Below are 11,864 nucleotides of genomic sequence, written 5' to 3'. Positions count from 1 at the left end.
TGATCAAATCATTAGACACGTGCGAATCAAATTCAGCCACATGGTGAATTGAGCAGATAATGGTCCTCTGACAGATCGTTTCTTTGTTACATTGTTTCTTTCAATACTAAATCTGATCGTCAAAATCCTCAAAGGTTCAAATCATGAATTACTTCAGCAACGAGCGATGGTCACAAAAGCTTACAAGTATAATTTTGGCCGTACGTCCGTGGTCTTTCTCGGCGTCCGTAACAAGCACTTTGCTTGGACTTTGCCTCGCGTGGAAAGAAAATAATAGTATCGACATTATCCAAGCGATCTTTACCATTGCAACAGTTTTATCTATTCACGGCGCTGGGAATTTGGTAAACACGTACTATGACTTTATCAACGGTTTCGATACAAAGGATTCTGACGACAAAACTTTGATCGATAAATCGCTTTCACCAAATGAGATTGTAGCATGTATTACGGAGTCCTATATAATGGGAATCATGTGCTTTGTTGCCGTTTATCTCCGCTCAGATGGAAACACTCTGCCGATGATTGCTCTGTTTCTATGCGGAGTACTGAGTTCGTTCATTTATACTGGAGGAATCGGCTTAAAATATATGGCACTTGGTGATATCCTGATCTTACTATCGTTCGGCGCTCTGACTACCGTGTTCGGTTACTTAAATCAAACCGGTGAAATTTCACTCGGAGTTATCATCTATGCAATACCCTTGGCACTTAACACAGAAGCCATTCTACATGGGTAAGTAAATAGTTACACGGGTCATTTGCGTTGTATCAAATTCAACTCGAAGGTTTTAGAACATACACTAAATGACTGTATCGTCGTGTACATAACTATTCATTTTAATTTAATTTAATTTAGTTTAATTTAGTTTAATTTAGTCCATTTTCACTGCATTAAGTTTTGCAGTGGGGAAGGACTAGAAAGGAACATAGGAACCATTCGTGCTAGTCCACCCTCCCACCCATCCCACCCCAGGGGAGGACATCCATCACACAGTAATCTCGTGTGTGGGAAATTAACGTCTCCTACCCCAACCCTGCAGGAGACGGGACCTCCATTTATTCGTCCCTATCCGAGAAGACTAGAATATCTAACCATTTCTTGATGTTATAGAAAGGCAGCAAATTCTTCTCAATCATTTTAAGACCCTGAGTGTTGGTCCGGCCGGGGCTCGAACCCTCGACCTCCCGCACAACAGTCCAGCGCTCTATCCATTGAGCTAACCGGGAGGCGGTTTTATTTTTTATTAATTTATAAGCTTCGCCAAAAACAATTTGGCAGGAGAGATCTCATAGAGCTAATGTTCCATTAACGAGACTCCTATTGTCTGTACCACGCGCAAGGCAAACACGAGACGCGCGCACGCGAAGGGGACATGTGCTTTGTGAACGGCCACTCATGATGTGTATGTGGCAAATGGCAAACAGCCAAACTATCTTTAAGTCATTCGCTTAAAGGGCTAACGCTCGAAACGTCAGCTTTTGTAATCGTTACGGTGGCCAATTTACCATTTCAACTTTGTTGATATATTCAAGTTATATCTTTAAGTCATACCTGACAAAACTGTTATCATGCCATCGCTATGGCCTGAAATTTAGGAGCTGTTAACGACCAAGAGATCACCAACATCGAACATTAACGCACTGCCCTATACCCTACCCCTCACTTGATTCCTCATACTAGTTGTTTCTTCTCTTCAGGAACAACACACGTGACCTGGAAAGTGATAAATCAGCTGGAGCTGTGACATTGTCCATTCTACTTGGCAAGCAGTACGCGTGCGCCATGTACTGCTTACTTCTGATTGGTCCATATGCTGTACTGTGTGTCCTGGCCTTAAATTCTTCTTGGACTCTCCTGTTCCCTTTGGTAACAGCTCCTCTGGCTGTTCAACTCTCGTTCCAATGTTTCCATGGAGATATGACCATGATTCCTCAAAAAACCGCTCAGCTCAATCTCATGTTTGGTGTACTTTATTTGACTGGGCTGATTATTTCATAAGATGTTTAGTCTGGCAGAAGTGTTTGAATCAATATCTTGGTTGAGTATAACTGGTTCTGCGGCTAATAATAAATTTCCTGAATCTCACTTTCACAAATCGTATTTATAATTACTGTTGAACTTGCGTTAACCCAGTAGGGTAGCTTCGTACAGGCGCGTAAGTGCCCTCGTTGAACTAACAGTGACCACGGGATTGTCTGTCGAGGCCTATGGCTCGATGTAAGCCGTTATCTCGGTCCTCTCTACAATCCTCCCAAGGAGTGGGAAGGAGCGTTGTAATGGAGCCTGCCGAAGAAACCCTACCGAGTCCGCTACAATACAACTTCGCAGTTTGTCAACTTTTAGTTAGCTTTATTTTTAACAAGGGGTTTTGATTTTGTAGAGGCTGAGACGTCTGTAATGAGTTTCTACTCTTGAAGCCATCTTGAAACAATTACAAATTAAAGATTGTTTATACGTGGATTTTCAACGAAACAAATATAACAATGCCAGGCGTCTGGGTCGTTGAATGGCTGTATTAGGTTTGTGACAGGTTTGAAACGGCTTCTTTAATGTTTTTTTTTTTCCTAAAGTGCTAGTGACACGAGCATTCTTTTGCGTTTTCTGGTTGATAGCTGTATTCAAAATTTTAAATAATCGACCTTAGCGCCCAGCGAATTCTTCTTGACCATTTTATTTGTGCACTGAAAGTACGAGTTGGCGCCAAAAAGTGTCCTCATTTATCGCGCGGCCAAAACGATCCTGTTACATCACTGGAAAAAGGAGAAATCAAGAGGAGAGGACAAACGTACATTAGCTGCATGAATAATACACACGCACACTTGGGGTATTTCTATACACTACTTTCCAAAGCTATCTTGAAAAGCTGTATGGCCAAAATGGGCGTGTTTTGATCGTTGAGATCGAGGAGATTTTGTTCTTTAGAGTGGTCGGCGTTAAACTCCGTCCCGTTGTCCTCGCGGATTTGGTCACCTCCTAGATTTGGACTCCCGGTCTAAATCCGCTAGCAGATATAGATCCCCTCCGCAGATAAGAAGCCCCAAAAAGCTAAGTCAAAACATCACCCTTAACATTATAGCAGAAACAGATAATACTTTACGTTTCAGTGGATACTAGGGTATTTTTTAATTGGAAACGTGCGTATTGATGTTCTCTTGTTCCCAGCATCCCGTGAGTAAAACCTGAGTAAAAGCGGCAAGGAATTGGGCTAGGGTTAGGGTTAGGGTTAGGGTTAGGGTTATTGTAACTCTACATGGTCGTCTACATACGTAACTAACTTAACTAGAATTTTTTGTTCGCAGAACGGGCTGTGTGAGCTATCACCAGTTTACACTAGAGCACATTCGGCTTGTTTATTCTCTACATCAGGAATTTTAGACATTTATCATATCAAAACATTTCAAATGGCTAAATTTATATACTGTTATCATAACAACCTGTTGCCTCCATTGTTTTTTAACTTGTTTTTGACAAACAGTCAAATTCATGGCCATAGCACCGGAACAGCCAATAATTATCGCGTTCATCATTGACAAACTAATCTGAAAAAATTCACAATTTTTTACCAAGATCCAAATATCTGGAAACCCCTTCCTGTTACAATGACTCCTCTGTCAAGTTTTTCCAATTTTGGGAAAAAGCTGCCAGAGTTTTTAGTAAAATAATTACGGAATTGGCAAAGCCGCTCTCTCGGTAGCACTATATATGTAAGCACATTGTTACGTACGAGGTGGCCTCAGCTGAAAGCCTGGTGGTTTCTGGAAATCACCTCGCCATACATTGAACTCTCGATGAATTGTTCATATATTAGGTAAAAAGGCAAATAAATAAATTTGCATTTGAAAAAAGAAAGGAATGTTTCTCTGAGACGCTCAATTGTAGTCTGTTCAATTTATCAGAAAAATTAATATTTTACTTACATACATACATACATCTTTATTTAACAATGCAGGTTTTAAAAATCGGCAAGACCAAAGTCCTGATGTGGACCTGCCTAACTACAGCTAATTGAATCATTATTATCGCATTAAAATAAGGATAAAATTAAAGTTTAGGTGAGCAAGATATAAATTTCTTCTTAAATACAATAATTATTAGATAAATTTAAATGCAATTGGTATAAATAATAAATAAATATCTAAAAATATAAGAAATCATCATTTTCATTGAAACACAGCAGGAACCTCTGGCTAAATTTATGCTATTTAGTCAATGTTTGTTCGCATTAAGCCCAATGTGGAAGAAGGCTCCATGTCAACGCGGCCCTGTGTTTAAAAGAGGATTTGCCAATTTCAGATCTTGGTCTTGGCACTTCTATATCTAAAGAATTCCTTAAGCTGTAATTGGGTTTTGCCTTAGAAATTAGAATGTTCAATTCATCTGTATTTGAACCATGATAGATTTGGTAGGTCACAACCCGCAGTGTCTTTACATAATAGGAGGAGATGGGATTCCATTGTCTCAATTTCTTGATCTCAGGAGTCGGAGTAGTCATAGGTAGCTCGTAGACAATCTTAAATGCTCTCATATGAATACGTTCAATATCCTCCATAAGTGCCGAGGAAACAGAGCCCCAGACAACAATATCATACGCAACACTACTGAGGAGTAACTGAGTTGAAATAGCGTGGGACCAAAACAGAGAACGGTCCTCTTACTGTTGTTGCGTAAGTTTTGTGAGCACGTCATGAGCAAATCACGCTGCACTCTTCACTTAGTATTAGATGGTTTGCTATTCTTCTAGATTCTTCTCTTTCTCCGCAAAGGTTGTGAATTCTTAACCTGTTTCAACAGAATTTTCCAGTGGCAATGGATGCCAATACACTGTACTGTTTTCAACACTGAGTAACACGAAAGTGCATTTTTTCTTTGGAATTTCTTTATGCGTGGGATAAGCTGGACGAAAGGGAAGGTGGATCAAAACTGGTTTACAATTTTCTTCTTCTCTCAAGCATCATCCTCGTGTCTTGACTGATTAATTGCCATATGTAAATAACCTTTAACCTTGTAAACAGCTGCTGTTGTGCTGATGCTATTTTTATTCACTGGATATTAGCATAGGAATTTGTTAGATTATTGTTGTCCTGCATATTGATTACGTTTTCCACCCACATTTCGCGTCAAATCCATGTAGACTAGAAAGGACTTTACCCTTAGGTGCGTCCAAATACCATTATTGTCACGAAAAAAAATTGTTCCTTTCGACCCTTGCCATTTTCATCGAATTCTCTGACGCTTCATCACGTGAGACTTAAACTGTAAAATTTTACAGCTGACCATGTCTTTAAACTCAAACAAACTCAATATATTTATAAAATCATTGGAGCCATGGACATTCTCAGCCTCGATTTTGTCATTTCTTCTGGGGACAGTTCTTGCTTGGAAATATGACGGCAGGTTTGATGTTGTGAACTGTTTTCTAACGGCTCTTGTTATCTTCCTCACTCACGCGGCCGGGAATTTTGCGAACTCGTACTACGAGGCCGAAGATCGAAGGTTTTTTGTTTCGTCTACCACGAGACGAGTCACGCTTGAACTCAACGCAAAATGGGCGGTATGGAGTTACGTTCTTGCTTCAGCAGTGTTTTGCTGTCTGGCTGTTGTCTCTGAGGCTGAATTCAGGCTGGAATTTGGCTTGTACGCCACTGGTTTTCTCGCTTCCTTGCTACATGGTGGAGGACTGAAGAACATAGTGCTCGGCGACGTGCTAACTTGCGGGATATTTGGTCCTCTCTCTGTTGTGTTCACATACATTCAACAGGTTGGAACAGCTCATCAGCAGCTGTCAAGTGTTTGGATAGTAGCTTACTCTTTGCCTTTTATGCTCTTCACAGAAGCTATTTTTCACAGGTACGAAGTTGCCTCTTACTTTGTTTAATTCACTCGTGACACAGCGTGAGACATCTTTACTTGTTTTCTCAATAATTTAACCCCAACTCCCTAAGTTCATACTCGGGTTACATCCGATGATTTAGTTTAGTCATTCAACTGTGACCGAGGTTACAGGGCTAAGAAAGATATTCTTACTCATACTACTGGTTCTTAAGATAGTGATATTTATTCGTAACTAGGTAGCTCAGGCATCGTAATTGAGAGAGGAAATTAAGTTTGAGTAATCAATCTAATCCTTGCACCTGTTACGCTTAGTTGCACTATGCATCTGATTATCGACGCGAAAGTTGGTGTTTAACAGTGGTTTCAATTTCCAAAGCAAGTAGGCCCATTGAATTATAAAACGAAATTAAATTGCCGTATTTTAAAACCTTAATATTTTCAAAAAAAAAAAAAAAAAAAAGGAAAGAAAGAAAACGCTAGCAAGACAGTCCGAACCTTGATTATGCAGACCTGTGGAGACTAGGCTGGACAGTCTGGATAATCAAAATTATGAATATCAGAGAGCCAAAAATAATACTGAACACGTATCTATTCAATTAATATTACGAAAAAATTAAAGGACAATCTCAAATCATTGCACATCATTGTCAATATTTGCCAAAGTATTTACGAAAACGTTTCACCAACACCTAAAATGCCGACGTAAGTCCGTTCGTTTCAAGCTACTATAGAATCTGCGCGTCGCTAGTTCTATAATGTAAGAGCATCACTTCATCTGCTTTGTTTGATGGGAAAAAGTTGTTACGGATTTCGGATGTGACTAATTAATATTCGTGAAAAAATGGGACTAAAGGAGCGAGTCCGGGTAATTTATTATTGATTCATGCTCCCAGAGTCCCTGCTCCTCTGGGTTAGATGTCGAGTAAAAACGAGTGAAGGGTCAAAAATTGTTTCTATACATGCACTGCGACGTTTAACGTTTGTTTTATTTCCCTCTAGTCAAAACACACGTGATATCAAGACAGACATCAGGGCTGGCCACAGGACACTGGCAGTACTTTTGGGGCCACAGCATGCATGTTATCTTCACACTTTATTCTTGTTGTTCCCATATGTAGTTGTAGGTTTACAAGCTGCAATTACCTCGCCGTATTTCGGAATAGCTCTGCTCACTCTGCCCTTTGCCTTTAATTTAAGTGTAGCATGTTTTGAAGGGGAGCATTTCACTTTACCACAAAAAGTTGCTTTGCTAGATTCTTCTTTTGGAATTTTGTACCTTCTGAGTATTTACCTATCATAGAAGTATAAAAAGGTAACAAGTCAAAATTTCTGTAAAAGTACGTAGGAGAGCTTTCCCATTGCAATCTCAATCTCATAACCTCCTTGTTTAGTACGCTTATCAGGTTTATCATATTTGTCTCAGCCAATGTTTAACAGGTAGCAGTAAGAAACAAGAAATAACACCCATCCTTTTATTTGGGCGAGGTTACAACAAACTAAAATTTTGAATTGTGCAGTGATACGATTAAACTAGAAGTTTCAGTCACTTTCTTCAGGTGGTGTTTATTTAAAGAAAGAGAAAGTGTTTAGTTAGTTGTCATGTTTACAAGTCGTACGAGCTCTCGCGGAAGCGTAGGTCAACCTCGTTGAGTCGTTCGCTCGCCATAGTGAGAACATCAGTAACTTTCCTGTTGATTACGCATTCATGTGGTACAGAGCAGCACTAGCACTGTAGGTGGCTGCGTCCAAACGGCTGCATTATATACATCATGTGCACTGAGTCTATCAGTGGGATGCAGTGTTCTGTTCACACGCTAGACTCATCAAGTGAGACCACAGGTCGGATTATTCTGTCACGTAGCAACGACAGCACGTGACTTCCTAACTCCTCTTCCTAGGAATGAACGCGATAAAATGACTACATCGGTATTACAGAAAAGAGAAAAGAGACCAGACAGTTAATAAAAACGTTCTCATCACCTGTAACGTCCATGAAACCAAAGCTGTACAGCTGGAAGCCTCGTGAGTGACGTCATCACTACTTGGTGATATCTGTAATGCACACGACTTAAAGTCAATCACTGAGCGAGCTTGACGCAGAAAGAGCGAAAATTCGAAAGGGAGGATAAATAGACAGAAGTATCACATTAATGATGCTGAAGATAGCTTACATCTGGCCAAACGTTTTCAGTCACTTCCTAAAAGAGACACTGTAAAAAACTAAGTCTATTTTCACCAACGACATGAAGCCGATCGTTTCAGTGAGCTATGGCATCGCCATTGCCATTGCTATTGTTATTATCATTGTCATTACCATTTCTGAGCGGTTCTTTATCTCGAGTATAATATACCTGACAGATCAGTTTGAGGACTGGCGCATACAGCTGTTAAGAAAAAGAAGGACAAAAAAACAACAGACAAAGAAAAAACAGAAGAGGGCTAAAACTAACCTTGATAAGAACAGAGTCGTCCACTGATAAACATCCTTCCGCCACTCGCTGGACCGGGTAATTTGGAAGAAGTCTTCAATTTTAAAAACATCCACCGATTAAAAAAAAAAAAAAAAAGAAAATTACTTAATCAACCAGGGTGCACTGAGGCAAAACTGACCGGTGCGAGTAAAGGAAACGAGCTGTGAATCGCAGTGTAACCTAAATTCTTTTGCTTTTACTTTTCTAAAAGTCATTTTAACATTAAATGCCACTTTTACCTGCCTTGTTCTTAAGCACTGATTGGCACAAATGATTGTTTTCTCTAATGTGATTAGTTGAGTGATCCTTGGAACGGTAGTGATATTGTGAAAGAAATCGAAGAGCTAACAAAGTAGTACACAAACTCTACACTCAAACTGTTTAGCTTTTATTGTGTTCACATGACTTCCAATTAGAAAACATACAATACTGAAACAGTTCAAGCCACCGCAAAAGGTTTCAGGAGAAATACAACTCGGATAGGCTAAAGAATGCTCAACATATCTCCTTATGGTTATTAATGGTGGGCAGAATATGTCCAACACAACTTACCTCTCTAGTTGAGACTGCAACTTTTCTATAAACACGTGATATGGTACTGTGGTCTCTAAAATGACCGATGATGTAAAACGAAGCTTGTGTTCAGTCAGTCCCAGTTCCTTCATGGCTTGAGCGGGTTCCACTAATCTAACAGACTACCAAGACAGCGAAGAGAAGGGAAAGGCAGCTAAGATCCCAAGACTACAATAGGCTGACACAGCTTACTGTTCATAAAATGTAGAAGTTATGGAGTTCGACCGATTTCTTTGTTGAATTTTTTTTGTTAGCTCTCTTGGATCTGAAAATGTACAACGTTCAACTGCATACCAATCATATCGAGCAATAGGAAAAGCAATATTGATAAGTAGGAAACATCTTATTAATTTATTGTTATTAAGTTTGAACTAAAAAAAGGACTTCGCTGTCAGGGAGCTCCCCACCTAAATTGCAACACCAATGCATTTAACGATAGTTGACCGTCAGAGTCAGCCTCCTTTAGAACAAAACAACTGCACAGACAGCACAGCTTAATGAGGAGAAACAGCAGAATAACCAACCGTGTCTTTGATAACTAACACTCCTTGCACGGGTAAATGATTATTATGTGGAGAGAGCTTGGCTCGTTTGGCATCTGAAAATAACAACATAATGTATATAATGTGAAGATGACGTTTAGAAACGCAAAAAAATCATAACTAGTACAGCTGACTCAAGATTTCAGTAACGTAATCCATAAAAAAAGTAAAGGGACGGAGATACTTTTGGTGAATAAAACAGCTAAACACCATTCATGGCTGTTTTGTGCACATAAATGATGGTAAATTCCGCTACATGTCAAAAATTTGTCATCTCATCATGACTAAAATTAATCCTCAGTGATTAATTCTTCCATTCTCAGCACCATCGACAGTGAAAATCTGCTGTTATTACCACGACAACTTACATAATGATCATTCCAGAAAATCAACCGTTTAACCCAGAAGCCAACTTTCTGTCGTTGTGGTTACGATCTAAAGCAGTCTAACACCAGCTTGACACTATCGGTAAACTGAACGTTTGGAACGAAAAAGGGAATTTACTTTGCACGCAACTAATTATTTAGGATTTTAATTTTCTCAGTTCTTTCTTCACAGCTTCACACTAGACTCTGTCTCTCTATTGTTAAGTCTTGCAACAAATTGTCCTTCTCATTTCAAGTAGTACTCAGATGTAAAATCTAGGTAAATGGCTGACTTCAGTTGTTTTTGCTTCTAAATGTTATGGCTGTTCATCGATGGTCGCCCTTCACTCGGCCACATGCGCAAGCGTACGTGAACACGCACAAGCACGCACGCACACGCACAGACACAAACACAAAGAATCACACACTTTCACAAACAACCTACAATGAATGAGAAAGAAAATCACAGCTTACACTTGAACCCAGACCACTGCCTCCATCTGAACCTTTCCTTTTGTCTAAGTGACTAATCTCTTTTATCAATCACTCACCTTTCTTTTCTAGAGACATAACTTTTCTCTTGAGCAGAGCTAGTGACATATCAACTGCAATAGTGGGAATAGTCTCCATACACACTGTTTCCCCATTTGCTGGTTTGAAGCATCCAATTCCTATCAAATAAGGTTAAAAAGCTTATTCATAATCCAGAAAGTTGAATTCCTATCAGAAGTCATACCCACATGAAGTGAGGAACTGAGCATGGAGGCTATGGTTAAACCATAGGAATGATAAGGAGATGCAGCAATAAATTTGACAATTAACATGTACATTGTATTACACTTTGAAAGCCAAAAGGCTGCAAATAAAGTGCAAATTGAAATCATGCACCTATTGTTTTTCACACATACTGCAGGCTGTGATTTATAAACACATTATTCTGTCCATCATCATTTTCAAGTTAATGGTCCATTTCTGATGAAATGGTTTTTTCAACTTACCAAATTCTTTCTCTATTTGCTGCTTTAGAAAATCCATTTTGCCTGCTTCTCCGTGAACCAAAACAACATTCTTAGGTTCAGCCTGGGCAAAAAAAAAGTTAGAATGTAAGAAAACTTGATACCATCATTTTCCCTTTTTCAAGCATTGCTTCTAGAGGCAAAAGTTATGCAAAAGTTTCATTGGGATGCCACCTTCTTTTGTCTATCATACATCTAAGATAAACAGGACAAGATGCTGCAAGATTTAGGTAGGGGAGTGACAAGGATGAATCCATTGCCATATTGAAAAGCCACCTACTTGGCTGACAAACAATGAAAAAGACTACGGAAAATTAAAATCTTCTCATGTACATACTGATTGCAGCCAAAAAGTACTACAAACTGTCCAACTTAATTGATGAGACAAACCTGGCGAATGAGTTGCATTATTCCTTTGGCATCAGCATGTGCACTGAAGGACATGTACTGAACTGAAAGTTTCACATCAATCTACCAAAAAAATAATAAAATTATACTATTGGAAGCATTGATAATTAAAGTTGTTCACTTCCCTGTGGTACAGCTGAATTCAATTGTTGGAAGTCAGATACTCCCTGACAACCAAACTGTCTTCAGTGAATTAATAAAGGGATACGTTTCTAATAAAAGAAACTGTGGTGCTGAATTGGTGGGGAGTAAAAAATTTAGTTTTATCACCTTGGTTTGGCAATTTACTACTGTAAAGAATTTTCTAAGCTGATGTTTTAAACATTTGCCCTTTTCTCAATATAATCACTATAACTCCGACTGCAGGGAAAACAAAATTTACAATAACAATACAAAGTACCAGAAGTGCATAATAAACACAGTTTGTTTGTTTTCAGAGTCATTTCATCAGCATGTAAGTCTGAGTCACTCAATATGATACTTTTTGTGTAAGTATGCATGCTTACAATACTTTTCTTGTCCAGTTCAATTTTCTTCTGTCCTGATAGCACCTTATGGCCTACAGTCCCAGCAACACAGTAACCAGGAATTACAACCTACATCACATCACACAGAAAAATATGACTCAGTCAGAACTGCATGCATAGAGTAAT

At 39.1% G+C, this 11,864-nt stretch overlaps 3 protein-coding genes across 6 annotated transcripts in view; 2 read left to right on the top strand and 1 right to left on the bottom strand.

Annotated features, from left to right (window-relative positions):
- The first annotated feature begins 4 nt into the window (after nt 1–4).
- On the top strand, nt 5–2,464 carry LOC111321552 (ubiA prenyltransferase domain-containing protein 1). Its single transcript, XM_022924467.2, has 2 exons — nt 5–736; nt 1,702–2,464. The coding sequence occupies exons 1-2, from the start codon at nt 144–146 to the stop codon at nt 2,000–2,002; spliced, it is 894 nt and encodes a 297-aa protein (XP_022780202.1). The 5' UTR covers nt 5–143; the 3' UTR covers nt 2,003–2,464.
- A 2,035-nt stretch (nt 2,465–4,499) lies between these two features.
- On the top strand, nt 4,500–7,382 carry LOC111321520 (ubiA prenyltransferase domain-containing protein 1). Its single transcript, XM_022924427.2, has 2 exons — nt 4,500–5,851; nt 6,836–7,382. The coding sequence occupies exons 1-2, from the start codon at nt 5,280–5,282 to the stop codon at nt 7,134–7,136; spliced, it is 873 nt and encodes a 290-aa protein (XP_022780162.1). The 5' UTR covers nt 4,500–5,279; the 3' UTR covers nt 7,137–7,382.
- LOC111321519 (integrator complex subunit 11) overlaps nt 6,805–11,864 on the bottom strand; it is a 16,706-nt gene continuing 11,646 nt past the window's right edge. For 2 of the 4 annotated variants that reach the window (XM_022924425.2, XM_022924426.2), the window contains 9 exons: nt 11,718–11,807; nt 11,194–11,274; nt 10,786–10,867; nt 10,339–10,458; nt 9,405–9,478; nt 8,860–9,002; nt 8,287–8,359; nt 7,817–7,888; nt 6,805–7,730 (listed from right to left, as the gene is read on the bottom strand). In XM_022924425.2, the coding sequence (XP_022780160.1) occupies nt 7,644–7,730; nt 7,817–7,888; nt 8,287–8,359; nt 8,860–9,002; nt 9,405–9,478; nt 10,339–10,458; nt 10,786–10,867; nt 11,194–11,274; nt 11,718–11,807 (822 nt within the window). In that variant the 3' untranslated portion in view covers nt 6,805–7,643. Of the gene's footprint in view, nt 7,731–7,816; nt 7,889–8,286; nt 8,360–8,859; nt 9,003–9,287; nt 9,479–10,338; nt 10,459–10,785; nt 10,868–11,193; nt 11,275–11,717; nt 11,808–11,864 lie in introns of those variants that run through there. The other 2 variants (XM_088730559.1, XR_015990724.1) reach the window with 2 other exon arrangements.

Source organism: Stylophora pistillata, chromosome 8 (genome assembly GCF_964205215.1).
Source record: "Stylophora pistillata chromosome 8, jaStyPist1.2, whole genome shotgun sequence".
Classification (NCBI taxonomy): domain Eukaryota; kingdom Metazoa; phylum Cnidaria; class Anthozoa; order Scleractinia; family Pocilloporidae; genus Stylophora; species Stylophora pistillata.
The sequence above is the reverse complement of the archived record's forward strand: the minus strand, read 5'-3'. Positions and strand labels throughout refer to the sequence as shown.